This window comes from Anoplolepis gracilipes, chromosome 13, assembly GCF_047496725.1.
Source record: "Anoplolepis gracilipes chromosome 13, ASM4749672v1, whole genome shotgun sequence".
Classification (NCBI taxonomy): Eukaryota; Metazoa; Arthropoda; class Insecta; order Hymenoptera; family Formicidae; genus Anoplolepis; species Anoplolepis gracilipes.
Window position 1 is genome coordinate 3,406,306 of NC_132982.1, and position 26,366 is coordinate 3,432,671.

At 37.1% G+C, this 26,366-nt stretch overlaps 1 protein-coding gene across 15 annotated transcripts in view; it reads left to right on the plus strand.

Annotated features, from left to right (window-relative positions):
- Positions 1-26,366, plus strand: part of Sei (potassium voltage-gated channel seizure) — a 103,031-nt gene that overhangs the window by 36,843 nt on the left and 39,822 nt on the right. For 9 of the 15 annotated variants that reach the window (XM_072904241.1, XM_072904237.1, XM_072904242.1 and 6 more), the window contains exons 4-9: positions 3,007-3,157; positions 15,613-15,808; positions 16,791-16,959; positions 19,109-19,177; positions 21,160-21,284; positions 21,509-21,589. In XM_072904241.1, the coding sequence (XP_072760342.1) occupies positions 3,007-3,157; positions 15,613-15,808; positions 16,791-16,959; positions 19,109-19,177; positions 21,160-21,284; positions 21,509-21,589 (791 nt within the window). The remainder of the gene's footprint in view (positions 1-3,006; positions 3,158-15,612; positions 15,809-16,790; positions 16,960-19,108; positions 19,178-21,159; positions 21,285-21,508; positions 21,590-26,366) is intronic. The other 6 variants (XM_072904229.1, XM_072904238.1, XM_072904243.1 and 3 more) reach the window with 4 other exon arrangements.

Here is a 26,366-nt window from a genome sequence, read left to right on the forward strand (position 1 = left end):
TTCCATAGACGTCACGCACAAAAAAATCAATGAACGCGGCTATTCTCTCTCTCTCTCTCTCTCTCTCTCTCTCTTTACTTTCACTCTATTTCGGAGACATTTTCCTGCATTTTTCGTTTAATCCTTTGAGTCACAGCGGGTCACCCAGAGACCCACCTTTTTTTTCGTAGTTTTTTTATTGTTTTAACTACTTTTTTATCAACAAATATCGGGTTTTTTGTTTCTACTAGAGTCTCCAGATCATCAACAAGTGTAAAAAAAAATATAAACAGCCATTAATTGTTAATTGCAAAAATACCATATATAAACAAACAGTCAAAAGTAGTACTGTTTTACGAAAAAATGCATTTTCAACTAATCTATTATGACAATAAATGCGGCAATTTTTTTATAATCTTAGGACACTCTAAAGTATTTTTCAGAATTTTTTTAGAATTTTCCACCGTGTTGTTTTTGTTAAATCCTCCTTTCTTTGATAAAAAATATATAAAAAAACAATATTTTCTGTTCTAAATTGAAAGTAACAGTTGTATTCTTTTTTAAATTTTTTCTCTGAAGGTTTTTTTAGATCGCAGAATCTGAATCTAAAGGAAAAAAAATTTAATTTCCAAAATTTAATATAGGGATCCAGTATGGCGGAAGTAAAATTTTGAAAATCTCGTCTGTCATATTGGATCCGCTATCTTGAATTTTGAAAATCTGACAACGGATTCGTAATAACTAAATTTTATATAATAAAATACTGACAATTAGAAAAATTCGTGACTCAAAGGGTTAATAAAGAAAATCTTTTAATTAATACACATATACGATTTATTTGACATATGATATAAATGAAGAGAGAAACGTAATGTGATAAAAAATTTGAAAGTAAAAAATTTTTTAAAACTTTTTATTTAATATATATTTGATAAATGATTAATAGCTACTAATCAGAAATAGAATATATTTCATGGATTGTGAATATGAAATATACAACTAGTATACGCATGCAATTGAGATATGCTCGATATCCAATGCTACTTCAATTCACTCGAAATATTAATAAAACTGAATACGCAGAAATTTTGAAAAGCCGATATAATCCATCGATCGATAGTTTGTACAGAGTTTAAAATTGTTCCTCCAAGAGCGTGGTCTCTATTCAGTCTTAGCCTCATCAAAATGCAATCAATAACGGATATTTGATGGTGTAATCCATCATCTAAATAAATCGGTCGTCTCATGTCGCGATTATTGCAATTAATAATCATTAAATAATTACCAAGTATAATTAACATATCAAAACTCTATCCTATCTACGCTACAATATTCTCAGCTGCTTCTGCTCATACAGGATTTAATCTTTTACATAAAATTACTTAATTCTATACATCTCTCTTTGTACACAATCATCCATCTTTGACAGTACCTTTCTATCTTAAATTATTTACTCTGTAATTCGTCATATTTTCCAATCTGTGGTTTTATATCAATTTTCTTCCGATTATTGAGTCGACGTGATATCGACTGGCTCAAGTCAATATCTCGTAGGAAAACATCTCGGAAACGACTCAATCAGTCCGCATTCTAATGGCACATTATTTTAGTAGAAAAATCACGAAGGACGGTTCTTCCCGTTTAACGACAATCGATATCAATGCATAATCCAGAATATTGTCGATCATCGTATATAATTGCCGCCACTCTTTTCACAGCTTCTCTTTATTTATCTTTTTTTTCTTGACGCTGGGGAACAATATGGCTGTAATTTTGTTCTGCAGCTTGTGGGAATATTTTTTAATTGGAATTTCTTTGTCATCTCGTTTCAAGCGCATGCATTTGCATACCGATTAAACATAACGAGCAAATACCGCGCGCATTTTCGCCGATAATCGGGTTTTTTTTTAGCACGTTGGACATATCGTTTCCCAATGAATTATGATGAGTTTTAACAACACGACGATATATTCGGGCGAGATTTGTGAAGAGATTTTTTTTTTTGAAATCTGAGGCGAGAGAGAGATACATACTTGTGAAAAATAATCCGCGCCTCTTATTTCGAGCGTTTCTTCGCAAAAACTTGACGCGATCGCGTGTATACGTACGCATTAAGCGCGCGGAGGTCGACGAATTTTTGGCGGCGTCGAGGAACGTAGGTTCAAAAGACAGGCATAATATTTTAGCGAAAGTTCAACGGCCACGGTTGGCGCGAAATCAAGCAACGGAGCGGAAACGGGGAGATTGCACAGATTCTGTCATCTGCATGCCAGACGTCACGAACCACGCGGTGGACGTTGAATTAAAAGTTTTCACATCGACTGACTTATCTTTGTCGAGTAACCTTGCGAAATGACGTGGCAAATGGATTTTCTCAGTATTCAAAGTGACAAATTCGACGGGTCTGTGCATGATAATGCAAAGTCGACAAAGTTAAATCACTCTTTAACTTTCTGCGGCAATTATGTCTCCCGAAACATTACTTTGTTTCAATAGAAACTGGTAAACCTTTCCCGTTAATGTTAGATGTTAAATACTTATGTCATTAAATTATCATCAGTCATTACTATTGTAAATGAAAGTATAAAATGTATAAGAGAGAACTCGCATACAATTTTTTTATTATTGTTTTTTAAATAGCGACTATGAAAGCATTGTGGTGTAAAATAATTAAAAAAGAAAAAGAGAGAAAAAGAGATTAGTATCAAATTGTAAACATTAGTTTAACCGAATTACCTAATTGGGACTTAATCATACGCACGTGTGATGGTCGTGTCAAACATTACAACGCTTGCATTTTGCACGTCCTGCACGTTACTTTTTTCACGCTGTACAAATACAAATACATAAGTCGAGCATCGCGTATGTAAACAATAAAAACTGCCGCGATGCATATCGGTCGTCGTAGAAGCGACAGTAATTGCCGTTTCTTGCGACGGTAAATTAATGCAAAGCGCTGCTTGCCACTTGGCTCTAACACCGACTACTAACAGTACTAATGAGACTCAATGACGTTGACTCGAGCAGTCGACAGGGCAAGGGCGTCCTTCCGAGCTGGCTTGTCGAGGACCGGTGTCGTTGGTCCACCAAGGGTCCGGAATCGACCGCGCACGGCGGCTAATTTGTCTCATCGACTTGCTGACGGGACCATCCTCGACGAGGACGCTTCTGAGAACTGGTGAGTTACATATAATATTTGTCAATTTCTGTAATAGTTAGCAAATTTTGCCGGATTTAATTTTAATTTTATAATAAAATAAAAATTTTATATATATTTTACATTCAAATAAAATAGAATTTTTTATAATTATAATTTTCATTTCTTTTTGCAAATATATTTATAAATATTTTAATAATCCTAATGAAATAAACTTTAATTATGCAGATCATAAAGAAATGAAAAAAAAAAGAAAAAATTTAATCTGTCTGCACAACATTTATAGTTTTCTTTTTCCATTTAATTAATCTTTTCTAATAATTCTTATTAATTATACTAAACAATAAAAGTGAGAATTTCAAAGATTAATCACACATTTTCCTTAATGCATAAACACGATAATTAAGATACGCAATTACATCTCGAGTTTCTCAAGCAATAATATCCCCGTCTGTCGGGGTGTAAGGGGTAATCAGCTCGAGGGCTTGTAGGATGTATCGTTGGAGAGTACAGGGAATCTGATTAAGCAGCATTGCATGGCAATCAGAGTAACGAAGCTCTCTCGCCTCGCTTACGATATCATGATACATCAGTGGTATCGCGACGATGAGTCGGGCAATCAGCGGACGGACGGATTGCCTTTTCGGTAGCTCGTTACTCGATCGATTGCTGCGCAAAGTAACCGACAAGACATTAACAGTGCTAAAAGCGACTAACCTACATTCCTCTGGTGCCAATTACTTTAAAACTTTAGACACGGTTCCGCGAGCCGTAACAAAAGTCGAGCTCTGGTCTCTCCAACTTTCCTCTGCATTTCGTCCTTTTATATTTTCAGCGCTCTCGCATCCTCTTAAACGAATTGGATTACCAAATTATCCCGTCCACAAGATGTCCCAGACTTCTCGTAAACTTCCTTGGCTTATACGAACACTTTGGACACCCTGAAATCGATTTATTTTGTCTGTCTGCTCAGCAAGTCAATCGAGTGTTGTACTGTACGTTAGATATGTTCTATTATTCAAATTCCGAGTAACATTTTTGCGACAGAAATTGGCCTGTAATTATAACTCGACTTTGTCGAAGTTGTTGAATAAATAATTACGTTCAACGGAGAAACGTCAGACTGACGGAGAGATTGAAAAATAACTACGAGCCGTCGATCGGTTATATCGAGCTTCATCTCTCTATATTTAATGTGATTTATAAATATTATAAACTTGGAAAACGTTCTTTAATTTCTTATTTATCATACCTTTAAACCGGTTTAATGTCCCTTTGTGTCGACTCAATTGCCATTAACGTTGGCGTTAATATACCGCAATAATGACGACGCAGTAAACTGTTTTTATTGCTGGGAATTTCGCGAAATAATTACGAGAAACTTTTGCGAATTTATTCCATAAAAATATGTGCTAGAATTATTGGTTCTCTGGAGGTATACTTGAAAAAAAATTGACAATTATCGGGATATATATCTCTTCTTCTGTGAGTGACAGACAAGAATAAAATTTTCTGAATTTCGTGATAAAATACAATAAAATTTTTGCACCAAATTATCATATACATGAAATACGATAATAATTTTGAGAAACGCATTGGTTGAAAAATTTGCTGTGCTTTTATTTGTAGTTTGATGAACGTCCACTCTTATATCCATTTATTGAATTTTTAATTTTTCTATTCGACAAAACAGACGATATTGCAATTCGGAGCCACATTTTACCTCGTGCAAGTTTTGTTTCGAGCAAGAGACACACGCGTATCCAATATGTATGGAAAAATATCTCGCGGCGAAAAATCGGCGATATTGATATCGCGTTGCACCGGCTGCTGTTTCCCGATTCGAGTTCACCGGGTGGCATTCGCGCGATGCAGTATCTGACAGCTCCAAAATCCGTACGATCGCGAGCAACATGCTCGAGTAAATAGCCGGATGTTGCGGAAACGGCGACGCCGACGGAAGAAGAATACGTAAACAACGATCATCCTTGTCGTCGTCGTCGTCGACATCGGTAATCGATTCTGTTCCATGCTCGAATTAAGTTTCGTCGTTTGGAGTTGCAGCTCCAGACAGAAAGAAGTCGCCGGATAAACCATCTCCTTTCAATCGTCCTTGCCGATTTACGAGCGTCAAGACGCTCGTTAGAACCGAGAGACTCGGAGAACAAATCCGTCTTCACAGGCTCCTCTTTTATTCGTGAAACATGACGTTGCGCTTCCGCGGGCTTATTTCCGCCTTGCTGGGAGCGGCCGATCGATCCATCATTTCTCGCCGACAGCAATTTCGGCTATGGCGATTGTACCGTATACAATTCCGAACGAATGGAGAATCTTGGGAATTCTCTGGGAATATCTCGCTCTTTTAATGCACGGCGATTCTTTCATACTTATTTTATTACATGTTTCTATGTTCGCTATCAGTTTTAATCCGATTGAAAATTCTTTGGCATTTCTTTTTTTTTTTTCTAGCATTATTAGTATTAAAAACTGAGTGCATGAAAACGGAGAAAAAAAAATATCAAATAACATTTATTTAATTAATCTTTCCATTTGTGCTCATCACAAATTGAAAAATATAATTCATTATTATCCATTTTCGTAAAAATATGGGACATGGGATATCGACAGACATTAATTACGCGATACGGGAAACATATCATAATCTTATGATATGTTGGCTCGATATCATCCAGGAATTTAATTTCACCCTCTATTTGTCTTCCGATGATAACCGCACAAAGTTTTCTAGTCTATACCGGATTTAGTTCTCTAAAACTTTTGTATATCAGTCCACCGTAAAAAGACAGAAAAATATGTTTTCACCGAAGACTTTTCAATAAAAGACACCTGAGCCGTGTCTCAAGTCCGCCATGATTCAAAGACAAACGCAATTCCGAAGTATAACTATCGAAGAAACATAATAAACAACCAAAAATAGATTTACAAACTGCTAAAGAAGCTTTATTTAGTTTTCTCTGTGTGTCTTTGATGAATAATACAGGTAACCAAAACACGATTCGGTAGAGAAATCGAATTTACTTTATGCTCACCGTAGTTTCCATGAATTTTAATGAAGGATGTAACAGACACATCCAGAGGCGATCTGGAATATATCTGTGTTACCTTGTGCCAATCGATACGTCTTAAATATTATTAAAACTCGAGACATATGACTTTGAAAAATTTTCTGCGACGTAAACTTGCCAGCTTTCGGACAATTTTTTATCCAACTTGGACAACTGTTTGTCAAAGTTTGCTACGACGTTTGTAAATTAGTAAATCATTCTTACTATTTTAATATGTCTCCCGGCCTTGAAACTTTTCTCCTTTGATTTGTCACGGGGAATACACACGATTAAAGGGTAGAAACGGGGGTGTAGAAAGCGGGCGGTTCGTTTCCAGAATTGCAAGCTCGTGCACGCAACGCGGACGTGCATAAAGCACGTCGAGGACCGGGAAACACGAAAAACGGAGAATTATACGATCGCGACTACGACCTTGGGGCGGACAGAAGGTAACGGAGAGAGACAGGGTGCGCGGCGGCTCCGTCTTCAAGGTTGAACTCGAGCCAGCGAACGTTGCACGCGACGACGTGTTACAATCGGAAAGCCAACCCTAATCGAGCCCTGCGGACACAATGCAATGCGTGACGAAGATAGATGCCGAATGGAGAACACGAGCTTGTCGAGCTTGTGCCGCGCGATCGCAATCTCGCGCATTAAACCCGCAATAAACGGATACCGCGCGATTCTTCATCCATGTCGTATAATATCAGAGTGGAATGGTACATGCACACATGTCCCTTATTTCTTGTGTTATTGATGGGTCATTTTTATCTGTCATTTTTCTAAACGTCAATTTAGAATGGTCGTAAAACATTTGCTTAAGCAAATTATTTTTCAAATTTATTCTAGTCTTTATTTAGAAGGTTTTTTTTTTTTTTTTCTTTTTTTTTGTTAGATTTTTTAAAACACTTTTTTTACATATTAATAAACGATGTCAAAAATACCTGCTGACCTACCTGCACGATTAAAGGGTGCGAGAAATAATAATAGTTTGGAGAGCAAGGGGATAGTTTGATTTCGTTTATTATATACTATATTGCATTGTTTCTGACATACTTGATCTATTTACAAATGTATTGTAGATATTACAAAGACGAACGTTAAATGCAAATTACGACGTCGTAAATATTTCAAAACACGTTCGGTTCGACTTAGTTTCTAATCTCATGAATCATGAATCAACTTAGCGTTGCATGAAATTAACTACCGAAGAAATAACGAAATACATTTTTACGATCGTAATTTTGAACATCACATCAAGGCAAATGGACTTTTACACAACGCAAATATAAAAACAACAAGCGGTTTACGTAATTCGCGTTTTTATATTCAAACGGTTTGCGAGCAATGTATATCAAAAATTTCGCGATAGAGGGTGGAAATGGCGTGAAAAACGGGGACCTGGTTGCGGTAAAAGTTGCCGTAGCAAAAAGGATTCTCTCTGAAAAGTTGGCTGGCAAGGGCGCGCATCTTGCGGGGGGGGGGGGGGGGGAAGGAGGTGGAACTTTGTTTTTCTCGCGACGATGGCGTTTCTCATTGCTGAATAATCTGAAAGCTCCATTAAAGCGACGACGGTGACAGAGAGGAATATCCCATCGCGCCAGCTCACCGTGCATTTCAAGGCGAGTCACGCAACGTCGCCGAGTGAAGTTTGAGAAGCCATTTCTGCGGCCGCTACAAGGCTATGCGGAAAAGAATGGAAACAACTTTTGCTTCCTCGAGCGCAGTTCTGTGTGTGTTCGCTCGCAAGTCCCCTCGTGCGTGTCGTATTTGTTATCCACGATAAGGGCGATAGATGATTTTTACCGCACGCTAGAATTGGATTAACTTCGATTACTGGAAAGAATATATAAAATATAAGCAGAGAGTCGACTTACCTTGAAAATGAATTGGCTACGTAAAATTACAGGCTATTATATACCAGCTGTATATTTATTAAATATTCTATCGCATTCGAAATTATTGTTGTATAATTTTATATTATTCGCTTATTAATTGAATGTATCATTTTATTTTTAGTAAAATGGGAATCGTTCCAGTTAACTAATTTTGCAAGTAATTTATTTTTTAAAGCATATATATGGTAAGATTTTTCCACAAGATAAAATGTCGGGTTTTTACGATTCTGATCGGAAAGAAAAGCTTGATTAAAATATTCGACATTTATTTTAGGCGAAGGTTTAATGAATGGAAAGACGCGAACACGCGGTGATATGAATGAATGCGTTTGTTTGCGCTGTAAGATTGTATCTCGCACAAAAGACCGTTCGTGACCATGAAGTGAATCGAGAATCACGTTAAGGCACGTGGGATATAGATGTGAAGAAATTTGCTGCATCTGGTCGAGGTGGATGATACGAGACCAGACGTAGCTGGTAGATTCTGGGTCGATGCACGTTTTAAGTCTCGTTAGCACGCAAATAACGCCACGAAATAATGAGAAGATAATAAACAAGGATAGTTAGGTAGTTCACATACAAAGGTTGCTACGAACTAATTCGACAAATTTTCTATGTAATTTACAATCTGTGGTTTTGATGTAAACTTTAAAGTTTAGAGAGTTTGAATGAAAATTAATTTATGAATTAAAAATCATTCTCGTTGAATTCTTTACGTATCGCAAACGAATAAAAATAAAATAAATAATTTATTTTATTATAAAAATCTCGGATTTTTAACCTTTACTCCGTATTGTTATTTTTGGCAGCGTATTTTTCTTATAAGTTTATTAATATGTAAAAGTGTTTTAAAAATATCTGAAAAAATGTATATTCTTTGAATATTCTAAATAAAGACTAAAATAATAAAATTTGAAAAATAATTTACTTAAATATATTATTTTATGATTATTTGTTTTCGAGAAATTGACGTGTTGTTAAAAAAATCACAGACAAAAATGATCCATCAGTACGGAATAAGGGTTAATTTCGTGATTTCTATGTACATCGGCATATCAAAGATTTTCTTAAAAGATCTCTCTACATATAATGTGTGATATTAATCCGATGGGATTGTTTTTCCGAGTATGATAACTCGCCACTTGCCACGAGGCTTTCCGAGGTGCTCGGAGCACAAAGCAGTTTTGATAACGCCAACTTTGTCGGTGTAAGCTAATTTCAGGCTCCACCCATCCGGACACAAATCGAGTCGAGTCTTATAATCCTCCCCGCAGCATCGCCCAGTCGGCGTTCTGTCCCCGGAAGTTTGTGGCTAGAAGGGATTTAGGATGGTCCGTGGCTTTATCGACCCGCGGCCTAAGATTTACTTCATGGTTTTCTACTTTAGACAAGCGAGAAACTAGCGGCTATTTACGAGTTCGAGAAGGATCGGGATTACTATTCGACTATATATGTACATATCAAATAGGTCGGAATTATATCCTGTGCGTTATAGCTTCGAGTCTACGACGACATTGACAAATATATCGTCGTTACCGTCTTCCGTGATGATTATGATGTTACGCTGTTCCGTTTGTTTTCTTCCGGCATGATCGGCGAGTGATTTACGGTTACCGTTAAGTATACTAACCATACGGTCGCCATTAAGCAATGTCCAGTTTAGTTCTAGACTTGTCATTTCCGGGGCGATTCCTCCCCCCCTCCCCCGCTCCGGTCGCAGGGTCAGTTTCAAGGTGACTCCTGGCATAATCATTTCATCGTCGTTTCTATTGTAACTTCTATTACCAGCAGGCACTTTGGAAAATGTTCTACTTAAATTTCTGTCGAGAGTGGTAATAATATGTAAATGCGATATAAATCGATTTTTGAACCGTTGAAGGGAATTGCGGTTGAAAAAAATTATTTCGTCAAAACAGGCTTGTAATGCTGTTACGTTAATTGAAATGGACTACGAGATATATAATACATCTCGCCGTCGAGAGATAACGGATGCCAAGACCGGAAGAAGGATAATATCACCCTCCGGGCATTGAATTTCTAGGCGAAGCAGCATATTTCATGGTAAACTACGGGTTGACACGTAAACGCCATGACATATGTAAAGGTTCGGGTTGAAAGACAATAGGAATTGTTTTTTGACGGAACATGTAAAAAAAAAAAAAAATAAATAAAACGACGCGCGAACGATACACGAATTAGCAGACGTGATTCGAGGAATCTCTAAGAATGGCGATAATTTGTTACTTTTATATTAGTTTAGCATATCTGTCAGTTAAACGTATCATTCCATCACGTTTACATCTCTTAATGCATTATTATATTATGTACCTTGACAAAAATACACTTAACAAATGTGTGTTAAATCATCGTTCAATTAATTAAATTAAAGTATTGAGCTGGAATCGTAATTAAAAGTCTCAATATAATAAGTAAGAATAATTTAATGTTTCTTGCATTAAATTTCATAATAAATCTTATTGTTGTTGGAATATTCCAATGAAGATTCAATCATTGTCGTTCGATGTTGACACTAGTGCGTGTTTGTTTACCGCAATGTCAAGGTCGAATAAGAAAGAGAATAATGCTAACATTAATATTTTATTTGATTTCAAGCTGTAGTTCTATGTGAATATATATCCTTTTTATACATAATGATGAAAATTATTTTTCGATAGACTTTGAGAATACAAAAAAAATTTTTTTTCTATTTCATTTTTTTTCTTAGAGAGAGAGAGAGAGAGAGAAAAAGAGAGATTTGTTATTTCACTAATATATATACTACTAGTATATATATTATTAGTAGAAATATTAGTATTAATAAATATATATTAGGTCGCTTTTTTATCGCTGACAAATGTAATGACGCTGTATTAAATTTGCAAAAGGGAAATTAACATATCAACTTTAGATTTAAAATATTCAGACTGTTTCACGAGGGTTTGTCCAAATTAGCTATCGTCGACCATTTTTGGCCGAGCCAAAATATACTAATTTCACGACGAAATATAGCGTTATACACGCTCTCGGAGACCTTCGCGTGAGAACACGCATTCCAAGTTGATTCCAAGGATGGAACTCGCTCGCTTTAAAGTTAATTAACGTAGGAATCGTAAAAACGGCTTTTCAGGTCACACGGATTTACAACACAGCTGTGCATATCGTGAGACAATTATGAGAAAAAGCTAAATAGCTATAATTAATCATCAGCAAAATAAAGTCATGGCGAAAGTTTTGTCGGTGGAAAACCTGGCGAGCCTGATAAAGTAACCTGATAATATAATGATACAGATTAAACCTTTGAAGGAGAATTAAGAAGATTTCTTTTTTTTTATCGCGCGCGATTTGTAAATATCGCGTAAATAATTCGATTAACAGCGATACACGCGTGCAATTATCAATCTCTATGATGCTTTGAAATCATGATCGCCATTATACTGCTGCAAAACTGATTTAAACATGCGAGAATGCTATTTTTCCGCTCTAATTTCTCATACACACCCAACGATAGCGTGCACGACTGAAGGGGGGGGTGGAAGGGGGGGAACCTAGAGAAACTATATAATATATATATATATATATATATATACGTAGAATTATAGCACATATTTATTCGCGCGCATTTATAATCCGAATATTATAATTAATCAAATGAGAAAGCGTTGCAAAAACGTTAAGCTAATCGCGTTAATAGAGGAAGTTGGCATTCATCATTTTCTTGACAGCTCATATAACTCATACTTTTTCATATCAATACACGTAGAAACTTGCGATGAAGGAAGTTACATTCAAGCGCAAACAATCTCCTTGAAAATATAGCTTCGCCAGAAGAAGAAACGCCTCATACATATTTAAAATAACAACATTGCATTCATTTGCATTTTTCATTACAAGAGGTACGACAACAGTTTGAAATAATAAAGACGCGGTTTTAGAAACGACGAGTGCATCGAGGAAGTATCGAGCTTCCGTAATTGCACGTTTATTTCGTCCGAAAACAAATTATCGTCACTGCAGACGCGCCATTTCCGCTGGAAATGTCACCAGAACGCTGACGACATGCCGCGCGGAAATTATTGACATGCGAGCGAATAAACGCAGTCTGATATTTTTCTGATCGAGAAAATTGTGCTAATGGCTTTTTCATACCCTGCCCCGTCGAACGTATTCTGAATTTTAAAAAGCGATACGGTCTTTGATTAATTTCAATTGAATTGAATTTATTCGCTTTGTGCCCTCGACAAAAAATTCATCCTCCGAAAAATAATAATAATAAGAAGGACAGAGAAAAAACATACGTTAAACAATAATTGTATTTTTACACACACACACACACACACACACACACATATATATATATATATATATGTTTGTGGGGGGGGGGGGGAGAGAGTATGCCTTTATTTTTATATGTTGGCAACAAAACTTTCGGCCTTCGAAATGTTTAAATAATTATCCTTTTTTATTTATCTGAGAAAAAGAACAGCGCACCATCACGTGCGTCTAATTCTATTTGTATTACGAAATCACTCTGTCAACACGGCCGTTGAGAGAATCGATGTCAGGGTTACTTCGACGCTGTGAATGTCGATAAATCTACCGCGCGCGCAGCTCGGCTGATCGCATCCGGCGATAAAATTCAGCCCCTTGCGACACGCGGAACGCGAAATAACCGCGATAAATATCGATGCAGGATCCATCGATCTTACTGACGGGCTCTAGCTGTTTTCGTCGCCGATAACTCCGTTTGTTGCTAATAGTTTCATCTTCGAGAGCCGATCGCGTTACGTAGTTGGATTTATGTATATACGCTGCCAGTAAGTGCCGCTCAAATTCTTTTACATGTCATGTGCAAGAAAATTTGTTAGAGTTAAGAGTTTTCATTTTATTTTTTTTTGACAGTTGTCATTAATTCAGCACGGCTTAGCTTAACTCTCTAGATGAAAGTTTGAAAACGTTCTTAAAAATTAAAATTAAAAAAGAAACACGCCACAACTTTTTATAAATTAAAGTCCATAAATATGTAACAAGTCCATAAGCCCTACATAAATTAATTGACAAGTCTTGAATAACATAAAATGAAACAAAAAAAAATTATAAAAGAAAAACTCAGACGTTTTAGTCTCAAATTCATTTCTCTTCAGACTTGAGATAAAATAATGAGTTATATAAAAGAAAATGATAAAGAAAAAAAAAAAAAAAACATGCTGTCAGCAATGAAAAGTCATGATAGATTAGTTGTTGGATCCCAAAGGAGAGCATGTTAACGAGATTTAAAGTTCATTATCTATCACAAAGTTGTACTAAAAACGATGTGGGAAATAAAAAATTGAAGATTAAAATCAAAGAGATACTTTATCGTCGTACGATAAATATACCGTATCATTTGCTTGAATTATGAACTTGACCCGTTCGCAACTTTGCTCATGCATACAAATCGCTGAGCAGAGGGATGAGTGAGGGCCATTTTCGCCGAAAGAGGTCGAACAAAGGAGGAGATCGTTTCTCTTTGTGTATCGACGAGTCTGCCTCACGAGATTTTCCTGTCGCTTGACGCCGTTGTGTATCGGACATGTTGGACACTTTCCAAACGCAGACATCATCCTCGCGTCCTCGTCTCTAGCATGTCTCTGCGCTGGAAATCCTGAAAGAGAGGCGGCTCTCGCCATCGTGAAATTCTTACACATGTAACCGTGGGTGTCGAGGATCCATCGACCGTGTAAACTTTCCAGCGAATTAAACGCGTCTACCTTCGTCACTCAACCCTTTTGCATTCGTTGCCCTTCCGAGTTTTTACGTTCAATTAGCGGGAAGCTATTTTATCGAGTGCCGACTAATTTCGTGTTAAATTCTCAGGCACATTAGGCGCGGAATTAATTAATTAAATCCGAATGATGGTAATTAAACCGCGCGGTATCTCGCAAACGAAATACGAGTAAATCGAAGCGCGAAATAAAATAGATTTGTCGAGTGAGATTATAATTCAGAGATTGCAATAAAATTCTAACAACGTTTAATTATTCTGTTTGACACGCTGTCACTATTTTTAATGCAAATTTCTTGTATAACTTAACCGTCGCTACGCTAGGTCACTAGGTGTTCAAGCCAATTCTAATTTGTTATTTATTACGATAGGTAGTTCTCTTAGCTCTTTGTAATTTCAATTACACTTGAGAATAGAGCTATAATGTAATAGCTTTTATATTATCATAATATATATTTATATTATTATACAAAATTATATATTATATGATTAATATGTTTAAGATAACACTTTTTTCCTAAATTTATATTTGTATATTCACAAACAAGAGAGAGAGAGAAAGAGAAGAGAAACAGTTAATTTAATAAAGCGCCCAATTGGATAGTTGCGGTAGCGCACAAATGGCTCCCGCGGGTGTCGGAAGATCATTGTATTATGCAATACACTCGTAACACGGTGTCTATAATTAGCCGTTTGTACATTAGTTTAGTACTTGAATGTACGCAACCAACACATAGATATATATCTCTCATTAAATAATTCCTTCTGATCGAACTCGCTCTGAACGAATCGCGTTACAAACCTACCGCCTGCGAACTGAGAGCGATACGAAAAAAAAAAAAAAAAGAAAAAAAAAGAAAAAAAAATACCAGGCGCTACCAGAGATCGAACGCACATTCATCTGTCAATGGATATAACACTCTAGAGTGATTCAACAAAATAACAATAATAATAATTCAACATTTACACGATCGATACGCACGCACGCACGCACGCATGAACACGCGTCAGCCGCGTGTCGAGTCGCGCAGGTTGAGGTTGTTTATCGATTGGCAAGTCTGACCTAACACTGACACACTTCACTCGCGGTGGTCTGACCTCCGTTCCGTATCCGCGCGGTATCGACCACCCCCATAACCTTAGGATTTATACAATTTCTCGTCGACCGCCACGCGGCCATTTGCAGGCGTGCTGAGTTACGCGAGCGCGAGCCACCTTCCGGATTAACGTCATTTCCCGGTAACGGGGGATAACACTCGCTAACCGGGGTTACCCACCATTGCGCCCTACAATTTCCTGGCCCGAGCTAATGGAAGACGACCACTTCGTTTTTCAGCGCCCCGGGGTATCCGGGATATTCCGCGTTCCGGAAATATTGTGTCGTGAATTCTCTCGTAACAACTTAACATTGTTTTTCCCTTCCGTCGCTTGAATCTTTCATAAAGTTACTGGGATGACTTAAGTTCCGCCGAGATGTTGTCAAGATTCGTAAAAAGCTTACACTTCTAATGAAGTTTCTTTCTTCGTAATTATGACAAAACTGTCACGCGAAAAAGAGAGATATAAATCTTTTAAAACATTTATTAAAAATTTCTAAAGCGTACATATAATCTATTTTTAATTTCTCATGACAGATTATGGTGCAATTTTAGATATCAAAAATTAAATTAAGATTATACGGCGAATATGATTAATCATACTCGAGTCTTAGGAAAATTCCTGCTGAATTATTCCAATTTACATGACTTTCAGCCCGTTAACATGTGGCTCGCCCACAATGATGGAATCTTGGGGCCCTGGGAGGACCGGCACGCCACCGCCGGGTCTACCACCCCCGCCGTTGACGGGGGGCAGCAATGGTGGCGCAACAACATCGGCGATCATCCCGGTGATGATACCGCAGCCCGGCACAACCGCTCCCATCGCCAGTCCCGAGGGAGTAAGCGACGTAAGTAGAAAAAGGCATTTACCAGCGAGAGCACATTCCCTTTCGCGAGCACGCGATCGTCCGAGGATCCGCCATCAACCTCGCAATCAATTAACGGCCGGTAATTAAAGTGTCATTGATAATGCATACGTGCGTGAGCGAAATTGCAATTTATGATGCGCGTTTAATTTTCACACGTCCTTAGAAAATAAAAAATAACCATAAAATGGATTCCATATTCATGCTCCCGTGATTGACTAAGCTAAATCGTTGAAAATAACTTAATACACGCGCGAGGGAAAAATTATTTTCACAAACAAGAATATTTTTATCCGAAAGAGAAGAGGGGGAAATTCTCGTCCGCGGAGTTTCAGTTTTAATCGCGTTTTCCGTAATTGAAACGCGCGTTTAGCATGCACGTGGCAGCGATAGCCCCCGAAATTCCGATACCAAGTAAGTTTTGCCGCGACCGACACACACACACACACACACACACACACACACACACACACACACACATGTAAATAGCTAACGGAACGGGCAAAGGTTATCGCACGGCCATACGCGGGTTAATGGCGCATGCATGAGCCCACTGCTATACAATTCAAACACATGTTAGGCTCTCGAAACCCTCTCTCGCACCTACCTATCCACCTATCCACCTTCCGTTCGTTTCAATTTCACGAGCATGCCCGTCGTCTGGATGTAATGGACGCCAACCGTGCTATCGAACTGTGCTAATAGGATCAGCCGTACGTGACCGATACGGTGACCCGAGATTCCTCGAATTTTAAGGACACTGATTGCCGCACTGCCGATGTAAGACTGCGGAAAAATTCCTTTTCCCTGCAAATTACAGTTGAAACATGGATGAAAAAAATTTGATGCCTTGATTAATTTTTAATAAATTTTCGTCTTTGTATTTTTCAATAATTGCGAGCTCTTTTAATTCGATATTATCGGAAAACACGAAGGATTTAATTAATCGTGTTGTTGGTTTTAGGTGTCGCAAAAATCGGGGCTCTGGGAGGGCGGGAATTCGTCATCGGGGGGCGCCGCGGAGGGCCCCTCGCGGAGTGTTTCACACGCAGCCAGTTTGGACGCGATCTCGAAGAGAGCCGTGAAAGCGGAAACGGCGAGGGCGCCTTGTCGCAGCCTCACCTGCAGCGTCTGTAAGTGCACAATGATTTCCCCACTCTTTTATATTTGTTCTTCTATACTTCTAGTCTTCGTGTCCCAAATTGTCTGACCTGGCATTAGCGCTTTCTGTAAAGCGATATTTTATTTTACATATATATATATATATATATATATATATATATATATATATATACATATATATGTGTGTGTGTAAAATAAAAAAAAATATGTATATATGTACTCTGACGATATATATTCGTTTCCCCAGCTGCAATGCATTTCAATCGTGATCCGACCGAATGCAGTTTATTTTTCCAAAAATAACGAGGATGGTAGACAAGTGCAATCACAAGTCACGACTGATAGAAACCTTTCTCTCTCGATTTTGTCAAGCATTTCTCGCAAACAGTTAAAAGAAATCGCTTTAATCTCTGACAAGTTGAAGGAATCGCTGTTGATTATTTCAAGATCAATATGATTGATTCATTTTTGGAGTCAAATAAAGTAATGCAACTTTTTTTGACAAGTTCAACGAATAATATTTACTCTATAATTTTGACGGTCGTTTAATATTGCAGAAAAAAAAAACATGGAAAATATTTGTTCAAAAAATTTCACGCAGGTTTGTAATTGGGAACGATGTAACCACGTATGTAACCACGCGTGTATATATATATATATACATGTGTCTCGCAGTTAAACAACAATTAATAGAACCGTGGATAATAATAATATCGTTGCATGCGACGTTTCATGCCGCGAATGTTGACAGAAAGTTGACCATATGGCCTTCCTATCTGGCGCATTGCAAGCAAAGCTTTCTACAACGTCGCGCTATTTCTATATAGCTTGTGGAATACACGTGAATTGTTGCATATTTGCAGATAGAAACTGATAGATAAATTGACTTCATGTCATCCATTTGCGATGAAAAAAGGGGAGAGTATGTCAGAAGAGAGAAATTCTTCGTTTAACAGAGAAAGCTTGCGATTTAGGCTTAAGAGAAAATTAAAATTGTGTCCCTAATTATATACATATACATATATATATATATATATATATATATATATATATATATATATATGTGTGTGTGTGTGTGTCTATATAACTGATTGCGAAGATCGATTTTTGACATCTGATATAATGTTGCATAGTTGCGATATTTATTTTTTTATATGTTAATGTGTAATCTGTCAGAGCGAAGAAATGCAGTTAAGTAAGAGCATTACGTTTTTTTCGGCAAAACTTTATTTCGTCGCAAAAATCTCTACCTCTCAAAGTCGTAGAATAAAATCTATAGCTAGACAGACATTCGGTGAGTTCGAGAGGCGCTCTTTGGTGATTGCAGTCGCGTAAACAGCTCTGGTAGTTGTACTAGTCAACATTTGAAATGCGATAAGCAACCATGTAATTGCTACGTGATTTAGTGTTGCTTTTGCCAAGAGAGCAAAAAGTTTATCTGGAACACAGAAACAACGCATTTGGCTCACGATTTCCGTCTAAGTGCGTCCAACTAAATGTCACCGTTCTAAACGTCACCGATAATAGGTGATAATTCATCGCTTGTGAAGAGGAGTATAAAGAAAATATTATTTTGAAATACGAAAAGGATAAGAAAGAAGAGAAATTTGACAGATCCTGTGCCGGAAATCTTGCGCTTACTTTTAATCCATCATTGTAAAAAGGATATAAAAAGAATATAACCGACATTATAAATACAAAACTATCGCGAGAAACAATACTCGTTATATTATATCGGTGCGAAATAACTTACGCTTTTTTTTTTCGCACAAGGAACTTAATCAAAAATTACTTTGCGTCAAATTGCCTTGCACCATTTTTTCGCGCAGTTTCAGGAGTTTAATTTTCAATGAACATTAAACTACGTCCTGGAATATTTCGTCGCGACAATAATTTTGAATTAGAGGCAGAAGTGTTTTATTAAATATCTAACGGAACGAGGATCTCATAATGTCTCTGTCACGATACAATATTCAGGCACTATACTCCTCTTCCCTGCAGATTACGATAGTACTTTCTCGAGCCCTCCCTCCCTCTTCTCCGCCCCCCGCCTCCCGCCCCCCGTCTCATCTTATGCATTATATATCGCCTTTGTCAGCTTCATGGCGACCCCCGTCACGAACTGTCAATTCAAAATCAAACCTCAGTAAACTATTTTAGTAGCGGGCCGAGGGAGCGAACACGTCACCCTCGAGCGACGACCAGCCACAGTCGATAATCTAGCTGAAGGTAAAATAGGAGGGAGCAACCACCCTGCTCTCTTGGTTTCCTTTAACCGACCGAGTGCCAACCGGCGCGCGAGCTTGCACCCCTTTTATTACAACTTACCAAGCGCTTGCAGCTTTCTTGTTATCATGAGCTTTCGAGAGATGACTTCGTACTACTTTCGTCCGATTGAGCTTTCATAGGCCTGTTTCTACTACCACTTACACCCCATTTTACTTACTTACGTTGTTCTACTTACATATACTATTATTACTTACTTACTATTTATATTACTTATACTACTGCGTTGACTTACAATGCTAGCATTGATCTCCACGTGAAAGAGTGCTATCATTTTATATCTTTGATTATTATCAGACGAGCACTGTAGCCTCGCTCGATCAGCCACTTTGTACTCGTGAACCTCGCAAACATTCGTCTAGATGTCTTTAATTGTACTCTGTCTGTCTGTCTGGAATTCATTTTCTTTACAAATCAATGCGCCTTTTAAATTTAAGTTATTTTATTAAGTCTAACGAAGGAAAAAATTCCCGACACACAATAAATTTTTTTTTCTTCAAGCAAGATCATTTTCCTTTCAATCATAATAATGTTGTATAATAATTTTATTATATATTTTTGTCGTATGCTTACGTGTGAAATACATGACATGAATTTGTTTAAGTTTAAAATATTGTATAATACGTTATTTTTTAGACAATAAGATGTACGGGAAATATTTGGCATTTGTTTCTCGTTAATATTTTTGTTCAAATCACGTCATCGATTTATTCTTGTCTTGACTTTCGCTCTCCGAGATTGGTTCTTTAATCACAAGACTCGACGAGAAAACTTGTTTTGAGCACATTTTGGCTGTCCGAGAGTTTCACGAGGATTAAAAATTCTTAGTTACGCTTCTCTTTACAGCGGGACAAGAATGGCTGACCTTTCACGGCTTCTTTTACTACAACACATATGCAAATATCACGGTGCATCTGGGCACACGCTCGGAACATCATTAACGAATATCATTATACATATGTATTGATCATATCGTGGAGTCACGTGTAATCATGAAAATGAACGCGATCAACAATAATGGCCACATATCATTGTATAAATCATGTCAGTAAAATGATCCCCATCGTACATACAATATTACGTATAATATTCAACGTAACATCTAATTCAAAAAACCATCGCCATTCGATTTACGATCGATTTTTTTTTTTTACGAACAACAATAAAACGATCTTTCTTTCACAGGTATGCAGCTTCTAGTGCGGATTAACTGACTCGTTTTACTAACACACTCTTGAACGCTTCTAGATCGAGATATAGGCTCGGTGATTTATTTATTTTTCGAATTGCTCGTAAACATCGAAGCGATTATTAGTACACTCTTTAATTAATATTATTGTTATATTTTTCTTAAAAAATAATTTTTTTAATGTTTATTCTTATTTATGTATATTATGTATATTTTTCTTTAATACATTTACAATATATTTTTATATTTCATTTTTAACTAATATTAAATTAAATTAAAAATAAAATTACAACGTCAGAGGAAAAATGCAGAATTTATTTCTGTATATGATCGCTTCGATGCATCGTTGTATTTACATTAGATTAGTATGTGTGCCGTAAATGATATCGTAAAACTCTCGACTGGAAAAATATTGTTTGAGACACGTATTCCTTGTACACACGTGCCTGTATTCATACTAGATTATTACAGAGCTACAGCTTCCTTCGTAATCATTATAAATATGTCGATTATAGCGGTGTATGTAAATACGATTGGTCTTGTAACTTAGCTCATTAGAGTTGCTGTCGCCACTCTCCAAGACTCGGTGGAAATAGATTTGATTCGATCGAGCCTGTATTTCGCACCTATAGATTTTATAGAATTTAACAATACTTAAACTGATGATATATCACCTTGCCACGCGATTAAGTACGACCTCAAAGGAAAGACTCACGTGTACCGTTCACTTTTGTAGCAGCGAAACATTCGAAAATCTTTCCTGGCGTTGCTTCTGAAAGCGATCTGCAGAAATGGCGAACGTCCAGGGACCGAAAATCGCCATCTCTGAGTCAGATGGGACCGGATTCCATCAAACACAAAGTGAGTTTTGTTTGTTATATATGTATGTACATACAAAAAAAAGAAACATGTATGCCTATGTAAAGATTACCCACGTACTCAGTCTTTGTGCTTTAGACTATTTTTTAATTATTTCTAAATGTAAATAAGAATTCGATTTAATTATATCGTGTAATAAATAAATGGAGAATTTTTTAAAGACAGTATTTTATTAGTATTTTACTAATGAATATTCTCTATTTCAGTTTTCCTTACAAGACAATGGATCTGCAAAGTATTTTCAAGGAGCGATGCACACACCAAACATGGGAGAAAAAGTCGCTCAGGTGAGTGAATCTTAGAAAACAATATTGACAGAATCTGCGAAGAGAAATATATAAATAATTTTGCAAAAACATTGCAACATTGAAAGATACGAAATTACTCGAGAATTAAATTCTTTAATATAATGAATATCTTATTATTATATACATATATATATATATATTGCAGAAAGTTTGCAAAAAAATAGATATAAATTGTTTGTATAGAAAGCTTGCAATCTTCTCTCTCGTGATTTTGCGATTATTCCGAGAGGCGGACAGGAAATTAAAAGCATCACGCCAAAGTTGTTTGATACTGATAGAAATTTGTGCGAAGCTATTTCCCGGAAATGAAAATGTCAACCGTCCTTTGGGTCAAACAGCTTTTTCGCTCACTTGAAGCACTTTGGTTTCACGAACTAAGGGTAGGGTTCGTCGAGAAATTAAATCTCATTTGCTGTTACCGACCAACTAAAACGTGTCTCCGTCACGAAATACATTTGCCAAATTAACGAATTTCTAATGTTTCTGTGCTATTTCAAGTTATTTAATTAATATAATAAAAAATTGGATTTCGACTCTCGCATCATTTACTTCTAATTTTTCAACATACCAAAATCTTAAAAAACAATAAATCAAGAAAGAATTATCTAACAAAAATATAATAAGATTTTAATTACTTCTAATAATTTTCTATTAAATAACTGCGCGACGAAAATTCCACTTTTTTTTAAGCAATTACTTTTTTATCGAACAAATACAATTTACTAATTCTTGTATAATAAATAAATTTGTATTCTCTTCATAGTGAGCACAGAAAAATTGTTTTTTTTTTTTTTTTTCTCCCTCGTTCATATTCAGAGCGTGTAAACAACGCATGAGAAATGCAACGGAACGTGCAAACTTTTAAACATTTAATAGAACAGCGGAGCGTGAGGGTGGGGTCGGGGGGAAGGGGGGGCGAGATTGTTTGCATACGGATGTACGTTTAACATACTGCCTTACATTAATACGGCCCTGACTGGCGCCAATCCGACTGCGCCGCAGTCTCGTAGGCGGAAATGTCCCGCAGTGTAGGATTCTCACAAAATGACGTTGATTTTACAACGAAGAAAAAGGATTTCCCCTCTCCCTTTACGGTGGATAAGAGCGATGGGATATTTGCAATTAATATTATCAGCGATGCGTGAAATTGAAAACCGCCTGGCATAATAAATCCGCCCGGGCATGTCACGTCAAGGTAATAACGTCGCGAAATAAAATCATCTCTGTTTATATCAATGTCCCTGATATCACGTAATTTTGAAAACTTACATCCATGCTTTTTTAAAGCCTGAGATAAATAATTGGACAGAGAGTATATATGATTCGAGAGAGAAATTTGAATTTATTGTGTTGTGATCGCGGTCAATAAAAAATTCTTTATCGTATTTCGCGTATAGATGATAATTATACGAAAACTGTGCTCTTTCGCATTTATATTATTCTTTTTATGACATATCAGGGTGACGCTAAACGCGAAGCAACATTTTATTTGCGGAAAACAATGTTTTATTATCACAATTGATAATAATTTTATTGTCCTTCTATAACACTATAATATTTCCCGGAAATATCGGAACGGAATTTAATGATAATAAAGTGAAGTCTTTTAGGTCAATTAAATTTTTCATAATTTTATTAGAATTATTAAAACATATCCTTATGCACACGTGTAATTATTACACTAAAGCTTTACACTTCCACATGTATGAAACAATGAAAATTTAACGTTTATTTCCTTTAACGTTGTAATTATCTCTTGAAACACATTGTAGCTTGCAATATGCAAATTCAATTTGCTCAACAAATTCGCGTAAAGCACACAGGCTTCCAAGAAGCTGTAACATGTACCTTTATTGTGTATAGCTTTAGCATTGATGTAATTTTGTTAGATTCATTACCTCGTTATATACAGGTGTATTAGTCCAAGTGATTATATAAATTATAGACGCAATGCTCCAACTTGTAAACAACATTTCAGCAGATGTGGCCATCGATTTCGCGGTAAAACTTAAGAGAGAAGCTCTGTATCTATCTTTCTTCTCTCTCTCTCTCTCTCTCTCTCTCTCTCTCTTTCACTATGTTTATTTATGTGAACCAAGAATGGCTATCGAATTTCCAATATATCGATATCCGATACCGCCACATTGCAGGGATTTTTATCACGGATGTAGCTACAATAATTACATCGGCAGCCATAAATCAATTTTTCTAACGTGCAAGAGCGTTGACAAGTTTTTCCTGCAAGCAGATTTGTTTAAAAGCTCTACAGAAAAATCATATTCCTCTTACTTATTTTGCAGACGTGTAATGTAAAATTTGTTGTCTTGAGATACTTACGATGAAAGATTCGTAAATATCATTTTGCAAGTTTATTAAAGAAAAATACGAGATATCAAACATGATAAAATATCAAGCTGCATTTACGTCGCTTTTGAGTCGCACGTGTTGCGTAAAAGCCCGTTGGATTCAAGAACGAAAATAGTATCGCAAGCTCTTTCTTTTTAGCGAGCTTTCACAACATTCTGAGAGAATTTTCGTACTCAAGGAGGTAACAGTTGCGATGTAACGTCAAGCGGCCAGTAATTAATAGCCATTATCGAATAGACAACATTCCGCGCTTATTACATGGCAAATTCTCGATATCTCTAGCGGGCAATAAATTCCGATACTTTCCGGTCTGATTCCAATCGGAATTGCATAATTGTTGACCGTTACAAACGGAGGTAAATGGGGCGGGGGCAAATGAGAAAATATAAGTATTGCAAGAATGACTAATTACTAACGATAATTAATGACTCGAGACAGCGCGTGTCGTTTCTCGATAAATGTCCGTACTATAAATTTGAGATGAAGTGATCGTAACGAATGAAATAGTAGTATATTGAGCGGTATTTAGTCGTTCAAATAATTGATTATCTTTCAAGGAAACGACTGTAGCGCGTGGCTAATTAATCATCTTCGTGCAAGGATTTCATTAATCAAACGAAAGCAAAGAGCTTTTCTACGATAGTTGTGTTTTCAATTTTCGAAAACAATAAATCCGCTATCTTTGACTCATCTTCTTTCCATTCATTACCCCTTGCAAGAGCAGTGTCTGCTAATAAAGCAACAATTTACCTACGCAGTTCACCAAGACTCTCAATGACATAAGAGAATTCTGGGATGATTCGGTTATTCCATAAATCCGGTCATCCGCTTGTTTATCAAACTGAACAAGAATAGAATCGCGTCGAGAATGTAGCATCCGGTCTCTCACGCGCGTTGCCGGACGAGATTGTACCGAAATAAAGATCGTAACCGGAAGTACGGAAGTCCACAGTGTCGATCGGATCATGCGTAGCCAGAGAAGAGGCGAAGTGCCTGCAGCGAAAGAGGACAGAGAGAGAGAGAGAGAGAGGGAAAGAGCGACTCATCGGGATACGCACGCGTATCGAAACGAGAGGGATGGAGTGCGCACAAGAGGGTGCAAGAGAGGGTTTCGCGAAATTCGCGAGCCTCCCGTTATAGGGCGCTCCGATCAGTGTCGCAGTGTCTGCGCCTTGTTCCGCCCGGCAGGTAGCTCCATCGTCACTCCGTCCACATCCTCGGCGAAGGAAGATCGCACATGCGAACGGTGATAAGACGTCCTACTTTCGCATCACTCGGATTTCGTGGGGGGATAGAGAGAGAGAGAGAAAGGGGGAGAGAGTCCCCCGCGCGATCAATTCATTCAACGTCGCGCCCTCCGTGCTCGAGGTCCTCGAGACACGCGCGTCCTTCCTTCGTTTCGTATTTTCACTCAAGATTATAACAGAACATCGAGTAATACCGACGCCGAACGCATCGCGAGTGATCGGGATCGTTCACCTTTTATTCGGGAACGACGTGGCTTAAGATCGAGAGACCGTTTCTCACGAGGGGTGGTTCGCCAATGATCGCGAAGATCCACGTCCGGGGATCGCGAAAGTTGTAACTCGGGTAGATTCGGATTCTCGCGATCTCTCGAGGTGACATCCGAGTCGTCGATGCCGAGGTTCACGGGATAAATCACGGGGTAAATTGCCCCGAAGCTTGTCCGGGTGTCGGGGCGCGAGATCGCTGATCGATCGGCTCGGAAAATTGGCGGGCGAGTACAATCGTGCGTTGACGACGACGACAAAAGGGGGTTAGTTGCACCCGATGACGACAGTGAACGCCGAACCGCGAACGGTGTGAACGGTGTGTTTTTTGAACGGAGTTTCTATTTTAAATACAAAATTAAAAGTACAAATAAAATACGGCGTGTAATAAACGAAGAAGTTATTTACGTTTGTTACATACACCGTTAAAAAATAACGTACAGGTTGTTAAAGTGACTCGCATATCCCATAAAATAATATATTAGAGACATAAATACATTGTAAATAAAAGAAAAAGAAAAAATTGTCTAGAAAGAATATAAATTTTTTTAAGCAATAAATATATATATATATATATATATATATATATATATATATATATTTATGTATGTATGTGTTATATATTATCTAATTCTTTTCGAAATATTATAGACAAAATAACTTAAATAAAATTAAAATTAAAATAATTACAACTATGTAAAATTTATTCAATTTTAAAGATTAACGAAACGAGATATTTTCTGTTATTAAATTTTTTTCACGCTGATGACAACTTTTGTATAACGTGTATCGCATTGTATTTACATAAAATTTCACTTATAAACGCGCGCAATTTTGAAAACTTAAACACGTTTTAATAATTGAAAGTGAACCCACTG